Source organism: Pelophylax lessonae, assembly GCF_965119305.1.
Source record: "Pelophylax lessonae genome assembly, chromosome: 2".
NCBI classification, from domain to species: domain Eukaryota; kingdom Metazoa; phylum Chordata; class Amphibia; order Anura; family Ranidae; genus Pelophylax; species Pelophylax lessonae.
Genome location: NC_138769.1, coordinates 650,046,595 through 650,064,140, shown reverse-complemented (window position 1 = coordinate 650,064,140; position 17,546 = coordinate 650,046,595). Strand labels below are relative to the sequence as shown.

The 17,546-nt window shown below is 42.8% G+C and overlaps 1 protein-coding gene across 1 annotated transcript in view; it reads left to right on the top strand.

Annotated features, from left to right (window-relative positions):
* The window catches only part of LHFPL6 (LHFPL tetraspan subfamily member 6), a 270,614-nt gene extending 253,663 nt beyond the window's left edge, over positions 1-16,951 (top strand). Inside the window, exon 4 of the mRNA XM_082244287.1 lies at positions 16,194-16,951. Coding sequence (XP_082100413.1) covers positions 16,194-16,312 — 119 coding nt within the window. The 3' untranslated portion in view covers positions 16,313-16,951. The remainder of the gene's footprint in view (positions 1-16,193) is intronic.
* Positions 16,952-17,546: the final 595 nt, after the last annotated feature.

The window sequence follows — 17,546 nt, the reverse complement described above, 5'->3', positions numbered from 1 at the left end:
TTTTAACTTGCAAGCAACAAGTGTCAGAAAAAGATCCAGTCTTTAAGAGGTTAAACTTCCTTTCTCCCTGGCAGAGGGAAGGAAAAGATACAATGTAATCATTTTTGTTTATAGTTAGGAGACTTAATGCTGAAAGGCGTTAGCTGTGTGAGTGAATGAGTCATCCAGCTCACTGAAATGTATCAATTCACAAGTCAGACCCAGGAGCAGATAAACTCGGTATTTTAAAAATGTCACAATAACAATACCGTGGCTATGCAATACCGCGATATATCGAATTACCGAAAACCGGCATATGTCTAGTATATATATATATACACTATATTACCAAAGGTATTGGGATGCCTACCTTTACACACACATGAACTTTAATGGCATCCCAGTCTCAGTCCGTAGGTTTCAATATTGACTTGGCCCACCCTTTGCAGCTATAACAGCTTCAACTCTTCTGGGAAGGCTCTCCACAAGGTTATGGAGTGCATCTATGGGAATGTTTGACCGTTCTTCAAGAAGTGCATTCGTGAGGTGAGGCACTGATGTTGGGCGAGAAGACCTGGTTCACAGTCTCCACTCTAACTCATCCCAAAGGTGTTGTATTGGGTTAAGGGTCAGGACTCTGTGAAGGCCAGTCAAGTTCCTCCACCTGAAACACGCTCATCCATGTCTTTATGGACCTTGCTTTGTGCACTGGTGTGCTGTCATGTTGCAACAGGAAGAGGCCATCCCCAAACTGTTCCCACAAAGTTCGGAGCATGAAAGTGTCCAAAATGTCTTGGTATGCTCACACCTTAAGAGTTCCCTTCACTAAAACTAAGGGGCCAAGACCAACCCCTGAAAAATAACCCCATACCATAATCCCCCTCCACCAAATTATTTGGACCAGCGCACAAAGCAATGTCCATAAAGACATGGGTGAGCAAGTTTGGGGTGGAGGAACTTGACTGGCCTGCACCTCAAACTGATAGAACACCTTTGGGATGAATTAGAGCATAGACTGAGAGCCAGGCCTTCTCGTCCACATCAGTGCCTGACCCCACAAATGCGCTTCTAGAAGAATGGCCAAGCATTCTCATAGACACACTGCTAAACCCTGTGGACAGCTTTCCCAGAAGAGTTGGAGCTGTTATAGCTGCAAAGGGTGGGCCAACTCAATATTGAACCCTACAGACTGGGATGTCATTAAAGTTCATGTGCGTGTAAAGGCAGGCATCCCAATAGTTTTGGTAATATAGTGTAGCTACATTGGTCCAAGCTAAACCATTGTGACTAAGTAAAAAAGGACATACTGTACCTGGAATTCTAATGTGACTTCAATTGTTGCGCCATGAATGCCTTTAGTCATGCCCTTCCTGTTATGGGGTGAAAATCATCTACAAGTTGTGCCTCTGCCTTGTCAATTTCTTGCACACTCCCCTGGAGAAAACTACAAGTGGCCTTTACTGAAAAGCATACTGCCACTGAAGAGTAAGGGTACCTTAAATAAGTATGTTGAGTCTCAGCCAGTGACCAAAGGAGCATTGTTTAGGTCAGAACCTATATGTTCAAATATGTTCTGTTCAGCACAGTAGATTATTTCAAAAAAAGGCCTGGGTTCTTTCCTAAATGTACATAATATAACTGGATACTAATATTTATAGGTTAATTTGATCCAGGGAATATCCGATTGCCCCTAGGGGGATCGGGAAGTATTTTTTTCCCCTGCTGGAGCAAATTGGATCATTCTTTGCTGTGTTTTTTGCCTTCCTCTGGATCAACTGTGGGTATAGGATTTTATACATTTTTTCCCTTTTGTTGGTTGAAATAGATGGACTTTTTTCAACCAGACTAACTATTTAACATCAGTGGCAGCTCCAGGGCTGCGTTTATACTTCCAACCCCCCTAGGCCAATAGTCTTTGCTACCCTCCTACGACCTGATATGCTGACCTGCCTTAAAATGAACTTGTACCCAGATCACACACTAAATTATTTACATATTTTGAACAGTCAGTAAAAGCAGTTTGCTACAAGTCCTCAACCATCTCTGTATCTGTAAGCATTGTGGAGAAATGTAATTTTTACTGTTCACAACACAGGCATTGGAATCTTTGGCTTTTTTATAGAGAGCAGATCCAGGAGGCTGCCAACTGTCTAATGTAAATCTAAACACACAGCAGGTTTTTCAAAGCTGTTTCAAAACAGACTACATAGTTCACATCTTGGCGTTGCTATTTACAGGCGTTTTTTAGGCATTTTTTCAGGCGTTTTTATGGGCGTTTTTTTAGGCGTTTTACAGGCGTTTTTACAGCTGTTTTTAGGTTGACTAGTAACCAATGGAAAAAAATAAAAACGCCTGTAATCTGCCCAAAAAGAAGCTCATGTACTTTTTTGAGCGTTGGGCGTTTTGCTTGAAACATCAAAACGCTCAGATGTGAACAGGGGCCATTAAAATGAATAGGATTTGTCTTGTTGGGCGTTTTTTGAGCTGATCCTAGAGCAGAAAAACTCCCCAAAAACGCCCCAAAACGCCTACATGTGAACTTAGCCTAAAGGGACATTGTTGTGGTCTTTGGGGAGCTTGGAGAATGAATAACTTCCTATTAAAGAAGATGTCTTATGAGCAATAAAAGAAAAATGCTGCTTTTTAAATTCATGTAGAAATACTCATGTTTGCTTCTATAAAGGAATGCTGAATGAATGTAGAGTAAATCCCATCTTTTTCTCACAAATTACTGCCCGTCTGTTCCTCCCCAGCCAGAAACCCAATTTGTGGGTGTTCCTGTTGTGGAGCTCATTCAAAGCTCACTTGCTTCTATCCCTGCTGCTGTGAGCGCACCTGAGAATGTTTTCCAGTCAATCACTCTGTCATGCCACTTCCCTCTGCATGGGATATGCAATGACCTGGTGCTGGAAACAAGTGCTGTCAATCAGCGCTAATTATTAATCTCTTTCAGAGCAGTGTAGTTGGACCATGGTGGGGTGAGGGGTCACCCTACACCATCAACCATTTTAGCTCTGGATCCACTTCTAAAAACAAGACAAAGTGCTACATGCACTTTGTCCCCTGGGGAAAAGGATAAAATATGTATGGTGAGACTTTTTCTTTAGAAGCGTAGAGTGAATATGTACAGTAAATAGTGTAATGTTCATAGTCAAGGCACAGGTAAATGATAAAGGACTAGTTCACACCTTACACCCTCCCCTTCCCCAATCCATGCTGTACTTACCTCTATGGATGATGAGCTGTCAGTAGCTACACAGCCAGTGTAGCAGTTCGGGGATTCAAGCTCCCTGTTCTTCTTCCCTTCTTTCTGCAGGTCTTCCAAGATGGATCATAGCAATTCTCTGCCAGTGCTGACCAAAATGAATCTCCGTTATCTGCTCTGATGTATGGACACAGCCAAATAGTTTTTTTTTCAATAGAGTGGGGTAGTTGAGCCATGGTCCAGCTGGACATCTCTTAACCAGAAGGGTTGGTGGTGGTCTGTAGATCAAAGACCCATCAGCTGTTTGTCAGTGGACAAGGTAAATGACTTGTCTCTGAAGACATTTGCCCTTAGTATATGCACCTTTTTTTCAATCATTACTTAAGTGGTCAGAGATGTTTTCAGATCTGATTCCACTTAAGGTTTTTTGTTCCTCCTTATTTTTAAACCACATTTTTTCAAAATTCATAATTATTTAATGATTGTCTCTTTAATGCATTTTGACTTTAGGCAGTGCTTTTGACTTTTTTTTTTTTTTTACGCCAGCCTTCTATAAATATCTTCTCGGGAGGAATTTCACGCCGTCTCCCCATACCTGTTTCTTTATTTTGACTGAACTTCATACCCGCTAATCACTTTGCTTTGATTTTTTTGTGTTACGTTTGAATGATTTCCCTGGAGCCTGTGATGAACATTAATTAATTCATCTAGGAGAAGAAGACTCTTGGGGTTCATTTAAATAATTGTCGCTTGTAGATAAATATTCAAGACTATGTTAGAGAGATATACATCTACACATAGTGCTATAAACAAAATAAAATTCTTTTGTTTAGGGAATATATATATGTATCACATATCATAAATCATGATGTTTATATCACCATATGGCATACATAAATTCATAAGTTTATACAACTGGTTAGCAAAGCATAAAAAGCTAAATCTAGATAGCAGTGGGAGCAGGCATCAATAAATAGCAGACAGCGGTCCTGATGCAGGCCAAGTCAATGTCCCATCTGGACCCGCGGGTGTCACGCCATTTAAGAGCCAGATGTTCCTTTCAGCCGCCACTAGCACTGTCTTCTTTGTAGAGCTGACATTGGGAGGCAGCACAGCGATGGATGGAGGGTGGGAGCTGGCCCAGGTAACTGATTGCAAGGACCGCCCTGTATCCTAGCAACCAATCAGCTAACTGGGGCAGCTCCCACTCTCCGTCCATCACTGTGCTGCCCTTTCCGATGTCCGCTCTTCATCTTCTGTGCCTCCTGCCCTCCGCTCTGTGTAAGGTAGAACAGGGAAGAGGGCTCCGTTACTGCTATGAAGGGCAGGGGAATTTAGGGGTGATGTGAAGGGGGGCCCGGAAACTGTATTATGAAGGAGGACGGGGGGCGAGGACAGGAATGTGAAGGGAGTGATGTGAGGGGAGTTCTACAAAGGGGGTGAGGACAGAAATGTGAGGGGGCGGGGGGTCTGGGGACTCAAGTATGAAGGGGGTGTTTATAAAGGGGGTGAGGACAGGGATGTGAAAGGGGGGCTAGGCACTGCAATGTGAAGGAGGGGTGCTATAAAGGGGGTGAGGACTTCAATGAGAAGGAGGCTGGGGACTGCAATGTTAAGGAGGAGTGCTTAAAGAGGGTGAGGACAGGAATGAGAAAAATGGGTGCTATAAAGGGGATGAGGACAGGTATGTAAAGGGGGGCTGGGGATTGCAATGTGAAGTGGGGAGTTCTAAGAAGGGGGTGAGGACAGGAGTGAGAGGAGGGGCTGAGGACTGCAATGTGAAGGAGGGATGCTATAAAGGGGGTGAGGACTGCAATGTGAAGGAGGCTGGGGACTGCAATGTGATGGAGGAGTGCTATAAAGAGGGCGAGAACAGGAATGAGAAAAAGGGGTGCTATAAAGGGGATGAGGACAAGTATGTGAAGGGGCACTGAGGATTGCAATGTGAAGGGGGAGTTCTAAAAAGGGGTGAGGACAGGAATGAGAAGGGGGGCTGGAGACTGCAATGTGAAGGAGGGGTGCCTATAAAGGGGGTGAGGACAGGAATGTGAAGGGGGGGTATAAAGGGGGACTGGGACCTGCAATTTGAAATAGGGGGGTGATATAAAAGGGGCCTGAGAACAAGAATGTAAAGGGGGGACTGAGAACCCTAGTGTAGTAACAGGATTGTTATGTAGAGGATCTGAAGCTAGGTTCACATCAGTGCGTTCTGCGTGTAGGCAGCCCATTTTTTTAATTGCGCCGTACCAAGCTGCAAGGTACTGTGGCACCATGCGCTTTGGCACTGGCAAAAATGCACCGCGTTTACCAATGCACAGAGGTGCCATTAAGAATCAAACGTGTTTCGTACCTCAGCTGGAGCAGAATTTTACTGACTGGACCTTTGTGAATTTTAATTCAATACCTTTGCTATAGAGTAATAAAAAGAACTAGAAGCAATTATACTTACATAACATTCGAGCATTGGATGTCCAGGCAAACCTTCTTTTTGTGGGATAGGGTAGGGAAGAATCCAAATGCCTATTAGGTTCTACTGCTATCCTGGACTCTGTTAGATTCATTTTTACTTCCAGTTCCGGTGACAACGGTTTATCCAGACAGGATTTTTTTTTTTTTTTAGTTTTAGATAGGGTTTCAGATTCTTTCCCACTCTATCTGGTTTTACTTCCTATGATTTTCCTTTACTCTCTGTGCTGATGACAATGGTCTCACCAGGCAGAAAATAAGAGTAATTTGTCAACATTAACAGAGAAAAAAACAAAAAAAACTTAATTGGAAGAAGTCTAGAACCCTTGTAAGCATTTTGTTGATATGTCCGGCCGTCCTGCTTCCTCGTTCGCGTCCTCCGGCCATCTGATTGGCCGGGGGCACGATTACATCACTCCCACGCATGCGCGCGAGAGCCGCCGTCACGGCATAGGGATCTGTAGGAACGGCACGGGTGGCCGTTCCTTCAGAGCGCATGCGCCGATGACATCATTGGCTGCATGCACTGTAAATATCTTCTAAACTGTGCATGTTTAGGAGATATTTATAGCACCTATAGGTAAGCCTTAATATAGGCTTACCTATTGGTGAAAGACTTTAAGGTGAGTTTACAACCTCTTTATGGTTTTTACCAGTCTTTCGGGCTGGTGAAATTATTGTCACCTGGACAGAAAGTCAGAGAAAATCTCTTCTATCCATTGCAGGAAGCAGTGAGCAGGCACAGGCAGTAAATGGTTATGTTTGGTCTTCAAAGTTAATGGTCTGAGAATAGGCGCAGACCTTCAGTAATATAAGCATACAACTAATATAAAAGGCAGAGAATGAGCACTCCTCTTGTACAGATACTGTGGAATAAGTTGTAGGCTTATTCTGACTTTTTTACTGAGTTTTTCTGACTTGTATTTACTTTTGTTGAGTCGAAGTAACTGTGAAAGACATTTGAGATTTGGCTGGCAATGCTGCGGTCTCCTCCTATCTAATTGCTGAGAGTTGTCTCTAACTAGCTGATGGACGCCAGAATTTATAGCAACAACACAATGAAGGCTAATTGACTGAGCTTGGCTACATATAGTAAGTGAGACCCAAATCTTCTCCTGAAACTCGAAAGGAAACCATCTCATAATCATTGTGATTTACTTGCTGCTAGTATCCTTCCTTATGCTAATTTCCAGACAGGTCTTAAAACACCAACACATTTGGATATGCATTATCAATCAATAAATGTAATGTAAAGTGCAACTTGGATATATTAAGGAATTTTATCTAATGCTCAGATTGGGAGAGGAAAGGACAGTGCCAGTCAATTGTGCAGTACCTCATAAACTAACAAGAGGAGAGCAGACAGATGACTTCATCAGTTTATTGTTGCTCTTTCACTGTCCATTCACAGACTAGGGTCAGGAAAATGACATAGCTGAATTGTTTAAAGTGATTGTAGTCTCATTTTCTTTTCTATTTAAATAGCAAACATGTTATACTTGGCTCCTCTGTGCAGTGGTTTTGCACACAGCAGCCCGGATCCTCTTCTCGGGTCCCTCTTGGCTGAAGCTCCTGGCCCCTCCCTCCTGTTGAGTGCCCCGGCAGCAAGCAGCTTGCTATGGGGGCACCCGAGCCAAGCTGCAGCTCCGTGTATCCATTCAGACACGAAGCTGCTTTTCGGCTCCACCCCCCTTCTCTCCTGATTGGCTAACTGAGTTTGAATGGCAGCAGCAGGAGCCAATGGCACCACTGCTGTGTTTTAGCCAATCAAGACAGAGAGTCCCAGACAGCTGAGACATTTTTAGCCATTGCTGGATAGAGATGGGATCGGGTAAGTATTAGGGGGGGGGGGGGCTGAGGGAGGCTGCTGCACACAGAAGGCTTTTTATATTAATGCATAGAATGCATTAAGATAAAAAACATTCTGACTTTACAACCCCTTTAAATAAAACTGCTCATATATATGTATTCCAGTGGTGCCTAGAGCTGTAGTAGAAGGTACAATTACTGTATATACTTGCTCCCTGCTCCATCCACTTCCTGTACTGCAGATGGCAGTAGGAAGGGATGAGGGTTTTTTTTTTTTTTAAGGCCTATTAGGAGGTGATGGATGGAGAAAAAAAGAGAAGAAAGCCTTCCAGGCCAAGGTTATGTAATTTCCAAGGACAATCAGACCTTGTATCTTTCCTAATCCTAGCACTGTGGAGCTGATTCTTAGTCCCACCAATATGGTGTGCTTTAGCACAGAGGCATAGCTTTGCTCAAAGGCTTGTTCCCAGCAGTAAGCCCCACTAAAAACGTATCTGCATGGCATCGGCATGGTTTACTTTTTTATTTATTTTTGTTTTTTTTGTACAGGAACCATAGTGGGGTGGTCTCACTGCTAAGGCCTCAAAAACATATTAGAAGCTGGTAGACACCCACGCTAAAACCCAACTCCAGGATATTAGCAAACTCTCCCTTATCCTTCTCTTCAAACCACCCCCTCCTTCTCCACAGCCAACTATCTGCTGGTATGAAAAACAAAATGCCCATTTTACTTACCTGAAGCCACAATCAAGAGACAATCCTTCTCTTTTCTTTAGCTTTTTCTGGTTAAATAGGGGGTCATAGCCCAGTTGGCCAAAAAGGACAGTGGATGTGGAACAGGTAGCGCCAGGCCACTGCCTATCAGTGGGGATACCTCCCATTGGCCAGTCGTGGCAGAGAACATGAAACAGGCAGGGGTGGAACACTGCTTAGCAAAAGGAACACCTCCAGCCAGTTGCCCAGCAACTGCTGACACTTAGGGAAAATGAAGACCCCCCTTGAACCTCCTTTGGGGAAATGGAGCCTTGACTGCTGGAATCATGACATCACTGCGGGTGTGAACCTAAAAGAGAAGCTAAGTAGCTCTCTTAGGATTGACTACAAAGACCTAAGGTGACTGGGTGAAGCCTGAACTCTAGGAAAAGGCTACGCTGAGGCACATCCAACTGCTCTAAAGAAATTCACATGAGTTGAACACCCCTCGCTCGTTGTGATTCTTTGTCACAGCTTTATTGGTGGTTTGATGTTGCTTTATGGCCTATGCCCTCAAGTTAAATTCTTGATTCAATCTAATGCCTGTCTGGCACTGATGGTACAGACAGGCCTTTTAGACTATGTGAGTTTATGTTTTATGGGTGCTCACGGTAGAACTGTGACTGGCATTGTTGTTTGGTAAATTCTTGGGTCAGTCTAATGTCTGTCTGGCACTGATGGTAAGGACAGGCCTCATAGACTATGTGAGTTTATGTTTATGGGTGCTCACAGTATAACTGTGACTGGCATTGTAGGTTGGTAAATTCTTGGGTTAATCTAATGCCTGTCTGCCACTGATGGTAAGGACAGGCCTCTAAGCGCCGGTTCACACTGGCGCGACGCTACTTTCAGGGGCGACCTCCGAGATCGCGGTGCGAGCAGCGCGCCGCGACCTCGGAGCGGCCGCCACGGACTTCATAACATTGAAGTCTATGGCGGTCGCCTCCTGGTCGCCCCAAAGAAGCTCCGGACCCTTTTTCTAGGTCGGAGCGACTTGTGTCGCTCCTATTAGAACGGGTCCGTAGCTTCCCTATGGGAGGCGACCTGTGAGGCGACCAGGTCGCCTCACAGGTCGCCCTAGTGTGAACCGGGGCTTAGACTATGTGAGTTTATGTTTATGGGTGCTCACAGTATAACCATGACTGTTGTTTGGTACATTTGGAAAGTTGTTACTTTGGCAAAGTTCAATAAAGCTGTGGCCTTGCCCTATATCCAATTTAATCAACTTCCGTGTCTTTTTGAGGGGCAAGGTATTGGTTTCTTAGTTGGTCATAAATGAGCCTATGCTTCTCAGCCAAGGCCGAGCAGCAGCTACAGCAGGAAGGGGCAGATGAAAGTATAGGAGCCTTCTTTTTCACTCCCAAATATATGGACATTGCTGAATGGTGAGGTATTGAGAGTAGTTCTATGTGGAAGTTTTTTTTCTATGAAGCAACTTTATTGTCTTGTATTGTCTGTACAAAGGTAACACCTTTGCGTCTCCTTTTCATGTTTTTTTAAAAGATTTGTATAATAAAAAGTAAATTTTAAATCATGATATTAACTTATGTCTAAATATCACTTGATAGCACCTGAAAAGTATCATGAAATTCTCTTCTATTCGGAAATGTCTGTATCCAAATCTAGAAAACCCATTTTTGGCCCGGATATATACTTTAACAGGCATACAAAAGAAGTCTCAGCTCTATGATAAATATTTTACGATCCAGACTAAACATCATTTATATATGTGGGCGCGGTGCGTAATTTCTACAAAGCAATAGGAAGTTCCTATAATGCAGCCCTTATTATCGGACGGTAACGTTTTCTTAGAGATACAGCTGATATGTATTCTTTCCTCAGCCGACCTTTATCTCAGCGCCAGGGAAGGATTTATGACAACGTGCAAGGCTTTAACAAAAGCATAACCAATTTTCTGCTTAATAATCTTTCCAAATGATTTATGCGAGTGGTAAATAATAATTGTGCTTTTCCATGTGCTCTTACGTCTGTGAAATTACAGACCTTCTCGAAAGTGTTCTGGTAAACAGGACGACTGGAACATCAACAAGTTTATAGTTCATCTTTCTGCTAGATATTGTACAAATGGAAAGGCTGAGCAAATCCAAGATGAGGTTCTCAGATTTTTATTGTACATATTATATATTTATTGAGTTCTAAAAGGAATAGTAGCCATAGGATTCCAATGGTGGTTTTATGTATTTTATTTAAAAATAGAGAAAGAGCTAAAACCCTTGATTGTGGTCCAACTGCTCTAGGATCTTGCATTGTTTATGAAGGTGAGGGAGGTTATCAAGAAGCTCAGCTGCTTATAACCTATACACTTACCGGACACTTTTGTATGTACACCTTGATAGTAGCGGGTTGGACCCCCTTTTGCCTTCAGAACTGTCCTAATTCTTTGTGGCATAGATTTAACAAAGTGTTGGAAACATTCCTCTGAGATTTTGGTCCATATTGACATGATAGCATCACGCAGTTTCTGCAGATATGTCGGCTGCACATCCATGATGCGAATCTCCCACATCCCTCTATTAGATTGGGTCTGTGGAGGCCATTGGAGTACAGTGAACTCATTGTCATGTTCAAAAAACCAGTTTGAGATGATTTGAGCTTTGTGATATGGTGCATTATCCTACTGGAAGGAGCCATTAGAAGATGGTTACACTGAAGTCATAAAGGGATGGACATGGTCAGCAACAATACTCAGGTAGGCCATGGCATTTAACCACTTGCCATCTGCTCACTAGAGCACTACTGCGGCAAAGTGGCTCGATAACGTCTGGCGACGTAGACCTACATCGCCAGACATTCCCCTTTCTCGGAGGCTCGCTCCCGCTGTATTCAGTCACAGCGGGAGTCGGCCCAGGGTAGGAGCAGCGGCGATCGCCGCTGCTCTTCCCCGATCGTCGGGGAATCGAGTCTGGAGATCCGCCCGCTTGTGTAAACAGAGCGGGCGGATCTCCTAAGTGACAGGCAGGGACAGATTGCAGGGTTCAGCATAGCTGAACATGCGATCTGTCCCTGTGTCACTCAGTCACCTCCCCCCACACATGTTAGTAAGCACCAGGCATACATTAACCCCTCCCTCTCCAATAAAATTAACCCCTTCCCTGCCAGTGTCATTTTTACAGTAAAAGTGCATATATATAGCACTGATTACTGCAGTAATGTCACTGGTACCCCCAAAAGTGTCAAAAATGTCAGTCAAGGGTCTGATCTGTCCGCCGCAATGTTGCAGTCCCGCAAAAAAATCGCAGATCGCCGCCATTACTCGTTAAAAAAAAACACCAAAAATGACAGAAATCTTTCCCTTAGTTAGTAAAACGCAATAACTTTTGGGCAAACCAATCAAAATACACTTATTGTGATTTTTATTACCAAACATAGGTAGCAGAAAACAAATTGGCCAAAAATGTAAAACAATTTTGATTTTTTACATTTTTTGGGGGGGAATTTCATATAAAAAAATGTGAAAAATATTGTTATTTTTCAAAATGTACGCTCTTTTTTTGTTTATAGCGCAAAAAGTAAAAATCGCACAGGTGATCAAATACCACCAAAAGAAAGCTCTGTTTGTGGTAAAAAAAAAGGACATAAATTTCGTTTGGGTACGGCGTCGCACGACCGCGCAATTGTCAGTTAAAGTCGCACAGTGCCGAATCGCAAAAAGTGGCCCAGACAGCAAAATCCTCCAGTGGTAAAGTGGTTAAACAATGCTCAGTTGGTACTAAGGGGTCCAAAGTGTTCCAAGAAAATATCTCCCACACCATTACACCACCACCAGCCTTAACTGTTGATACAAGGCAGAATGGATCTATACTTTCATGTTGTTTACGCCAAATTCTGACCCTACAATCTGAATGCCAAGACCCATCATACCAGGCAACGTTTTTCCAATCTTCAATTTTGATGAGCCTGTGCGAATTGCGGCCTCGGTTTCCTGTTCTTAGCAGACAGGAGTGGCACTCGGTGTGGTCTTCTGCTGCTGTAGACCATCTGCTTCAAAGTCTGATGTGTTTTGCTTTCAGAGATGGTATTCTGCATACCTTGGTTGTAACAAGTGGTTATTTGAGTTACTGTTGCCTTTCTTTCATCTCGAACCAGTCTGCCTATTCTCCTCTGACCTTCGATATTAACAAATGCATTGAGTTACTGCAATGTGATTGGCTGATTAGCTATTTGTGTTACCAAGCAATTGAACAGGTGTAACTAAAAAAGTGGCTGGTGAGTGTGTGTGTATATATAAATTATAGATAGATAGCGTCCCATCATAGTGCCTTGTGCTCATGTGAAACTTTTACTGGGAGAGAGATGGCGGAGGCTACAAATGCCCATTTCCTGGCTGTTTCTTGCACAAATACTTTCGGACACTTAAAAAAATAAAAAAAGGGATTCACTCCAGAAATAAAGAGATTATTTTCCCACTCTACAGGACTCTAGTCCGGCCACATCTTGAATATGCCGCCCAGTTCTGGGCAGAAAGAAAGTGCTGGAACTGGAGAAAGTCCAGAGAAGGGCAACAAAAATAATTAGGGGAATGGAGGACATCAGCTATGAAGAAAGACTACAAGCACTGAAATGATTCTCTCTGGAGAGGAGACGCTTGAGAGGGGATATGATATCAATGTACAAATACTGTACTGGTGACCCTAGCATAGGGAACAAACTATTCAGAGAAAGGGAATTTAATAAGACACATGGCCACTCACTAAAACTAGAAGAAAAGTGGTTTAACCTTAAACTACGTAAGGGGTTCTTTACTGTCAGAGCAGTAAGGATATGTAATTCTCTTCCACAAGCAGTGATATCAGCAGGGAGTATCGATAGTTTCAAAAAACAATTAGATGGGCACCTTCCACAACATACAGGGGTATACAATGTACGGTTAACAGCAAACACACACCTTATAGGTTGAACTGGATGGACTGATGTTCCTTTTCAACCTCACTGTGTAAGTGTCGGTTCACACTATGGCGATCCGACTTCGGGGGCGACCTGTGAAGTCGCGTGCACCGCGACTTTGGCGCGACTTGCACGGACTTCACGTAATGGAAGTCAATGCAAGTCACTCCGATTTCGCCCCAAAGTAGTACAGGAACTATTTTCTAAGTCGGAGCGACTTGAGTCGCTCCTATTAGATCGGTTCCCGTAGCACAGAATGGACCGCGACTTGTCAGGCTGACCAGTCGCCTGACAAGTCGCGGTAGTGTGAACCGAACTGAACTATTTACATAAGCCTTTTCTCTTGAGCAGTTACGGTCTAATTCATGTGCTGATAAATTAATGCGGAATTCTGCACCTCCTAAGTCTGATATAGGGAACAACAAGCTTTTCATGTGCATCCACTGACAGCTACCGAAAAACAGAAAAGGCAGCAGTCATGTTTTTAGTGCATTGGCTCTTGGGTTTTGTACAGCCCCAGTCTACCTGTCATACTGACATTGAACATTTACAGTGCAGTGCTAAAGTTCATGGGAATTACAGCTGTTGATAAATTCCAAGGCTTGGATATTTAATGGAAGCTCAAGCGCAGCAACAAGGGATAGCGCCTTGATGGGATTGGGAACCAGAGCTATGTGGTGGGAAGAAATGGCATAAACAACTTAAAAATGGTTGGGAAGACAAGTGCTACAGAACTATATTGTGGTCAGTGTGCAGAGATATGGTGCCAACTTAATGCACGAGAGGCTTTGCTTTGCCTTGGTGGATCTTGCAGCTGGTACTGGTATTGCAGCTCCACCCGATGCTGCCATGGACTCTTAAGACGTCACAGGAACTGGTGTTGGGGCCCTAATAGGCCCAGGAGTTTGTAATGTGAAATAAAGTCACATGTGGTATGCCCATCCATGATTCTTTGGACAAGACCATTCAAAAAGGGAACTTAAAGTCCCATTGCCTTTCCCTGAATATCAAACTGCTTTTTAACAAGAAATTTGATGCAGAAAGTTATCACAGCACAACAAGTGGATTAACTGACACATCTACCTACAATAGAAGCCGGATGGACTTGTGTCTTTTTTTCAACCTGACTAACTATGTAACCATGTAATAAAAGCCCATTTATACAGGTTCCCTGTAGAATTTTGACACATGTGAACATTCCATACAGCTGCTATAGTGTTCCTCACTGCACCATAACTGCTGAGAAGCATATGCTCATACAACCTATTAACAGGCCAAAAATGACACGGATGCTGATTAAAGAATACGTTTACCTTTTGTAAAAAGATAAAAATAAATGCACATCTTTTTTTCAGGTAAAAATGTGCCTTTTCATGTTTGTTTTACTAGGAACCAGCAAAGCATTGTATCCGCCAAGTAGATAATCCATTGCTTATATCTGGCCCTATGGTGGAGAGTAATGGTTCCAGTGATGGCTAGGGCCTTGGTTATTCTGTGGCACAGGAACAATCAAACTCACACCAAGAATTTGCAGTTGAACAGTGATTACTGAATATAATTGTTGTGGGACAAAACACTTTGATAAATTAAGTTCATAATGCGAAAAGCCATAGTGATAACTCAGAAATCAACTTTTGGCGATTTAGGAGGCACTGGTTGCTAAAAGTATTGCCCCCTTCTTTCACTGTCCCCCAATTCTTCTGCTGATAGTACAGAGCCTTTGGAGTCACTCTGCACATGCTCAGTTTGGTGTGTATGTGAACAGCACATGGCCAATCAGCACTGTCCAGACAGAGGGTCCGGGGTCCTGCAGCCTTTTAGAACAGTCAGAGAAAAATGAGAACTCCTCCTGCAAACTTTACCCAGACACTTATAGAAGTCACAAAACTGCTATATACTGCTGATGAGAAAAGGTATGTAGCAGTTTATATTTACTAAAAATATTGCATTTCCATGTTCTGTGGGAGACCAGATATAGTGAATGCAGGGCCCTAGGTTTAATACTTTTAATATTATCATTTTTTAGTTATTAGTCACTGTATTTATTTTTCTTCCTCCTTGCTTGTGTCTGACTATTCAGCTTAAGTTAGAGGGATGAAAAGTTACCAGAAGTCTAAAAAATCACAGTTAGGGCTCTTTCACACGGCCGCTCCGCTTGTCCGCAAATCATCCTATTCTTTTGCGGATGATTTGCGGACATAATGTAAGTCTATGGCATTGCGGATGTCAGCGGAATACCATCCGCTGACATCCGATTTTCTTCCTTTCAGTTCTGTTCCGTTTTTTGGAACGGAACAGAACCCTATTCTTTCATCCGTTCAAAAAACGGAAAGGAAGGAAAATCGGATGTCAGCGGTGTCATCCGCTGACATCCGCAATGCCCATAGACTTACATTATGTCCGCATATCATCCGCAAACGGATGGGATGATATGCGGGCATACGGAGCGGATGACACAAATGTCATCCGCTCCGTGAAAAAAAAAAAGTCCCGCAGCGGACAAAAGCAGCGGAGCGGCCGTCTGAAAGAGCCCTAAATTGTTAGTAAGAAAGACCACACAGGGGTAATTACTCTTATACTTGTATATGCTTGTTTGTGAGTGATTATCAAAGCTGTCATTAGCAGAAGTGCAGTGCTTAGACCACTTCAAAGGAAATGAGCCTTGGTAGTTTGTAGGGATCATTCAGGAGATCGGTTAAAGTAAGACTAAAGCCAGAGCTATAAGGGAACTACAGTAGAAGAAACCTACAATCTTATGTTTATGCTTTGACATATGCGTTTTATTCTTTTTTTTTTTTTTTTATGTAGTTTTTTCTTTGATTTATTCACTTGTATGGGCAATTTGAGCTTGAGTTATTGAGCTCTGTGTACAACAAGATTTCCCAGACAAGTGGATAAAATTAGCTTGATAAATGTGAATAGGAGGGCAAGTGCTCCTTCCACCTGCTGACGAGAGAGTAAGAAATAAGCAACAGTCATATGATATATATTTATATGAATTATATTTAACTCACCAAAAAAATGAAAAACATTTTTAAAAAAGTATATTACTATTTTTGTTTTCTGTTTTTTCCAGGTACCTGCAGAATTGGATGGGCCTACTATTGTACTGGTGGAGGAGCTGCAGCTGCAATGTTAATCTGCACATGGCTGTCATGTTTCTCTGGGAAGAAGCAAAAGCAATATCCATACTAACCACATATGGGGTCCACCATTATAGAAGTATCTTGGAGGAATACAATTCTTTTCTTTGAACGGAGTGGTGGAACTTACCACCCAAACAGCTGCCATCAGGAACGTTAAGCCTTTTACAACTTTGCAACCAAGAACTCTGCTTTACAAATTGTCTCCAGTGGAAAAGACAAAGTGTTTGGTCTCCACTGCAGGTAGAACTGGTCCCGAAACGAACCATCTACTGTAGAAATCCTGCCATGCTATTTAGAGGACACAGATATTGATCTCTTATTGGAGCAAGCTAACTCCTTTCCTTAACCCATGAAGACATTAAATAAATTGGTGTATAGCCGTCAGGTTTTTAACTAACATGAAAAGCAGAGGGTGGCATACATTGTGAACCCTTATCTGACATCATCTTTGGCAAGATGGACCAGTTGGTGGAAATACTGCTGTAGATATAATGTATATACAGTCCTATATGTATCTGTGGCAGAACTTCCCTTAATACCCAGTCTGTCTCGGCATAGTTGAATTCAGATTTTAGCTTTAATATTCTACAGCCCCCTTTTTTCTGTGAAAATATTGGCCCGTCCACGCCAATGTACTGTAACTGCTTTTCAATGCATGTTAATAGTAACCCAAAACGTAAGGGAAAATAGTATAAAGAGGAACAACACTCTGCCTAATGCCTCGTACACACGTTCAGATAATCGAGCAACTTATCGTTCGCATATCGGATTCAACAATGCATATAAACGTAGGATTTTTTTCGTACGATTCCGGAAAAGCTTCCTGGTTGCTTAGCTACGTATCAGATGGTGCAAAACAAAAACAATGGCAGCCAGGCCTTTTCCGTGTTATTTTAGTGTTTCTGATCATGCGCGGTCTTTGTCGATCGATATTTAGTGGACGATTGTCATTCGCTAGGCTATCGTACGACAGAAGTTTTCGTGTTTGTCCCTTCGGATTTTGTTGGACGAACTGTCGTGATCGGCTGTCGAAAGCTGTGTACTAACGATCAGATTATCGTGCGATCAAGTCGAAAGCGATTATCTGAACGTGTGTACGAGGCATAACTCCCACAAAAAAAAAAATCCCTAATCCTTGCCCCTATCTTAAAATAGAAAAAAAAGCTCCTTACTATACCAAGTAGTCCATTGCTGCCTTGCTGAAGTAAAAGTCAGTAAAAATCTCACTTTGCCCCTCTTCTTCGGTGCCATCATCTTTACCTTTACATGCGCCCGATCCCCTC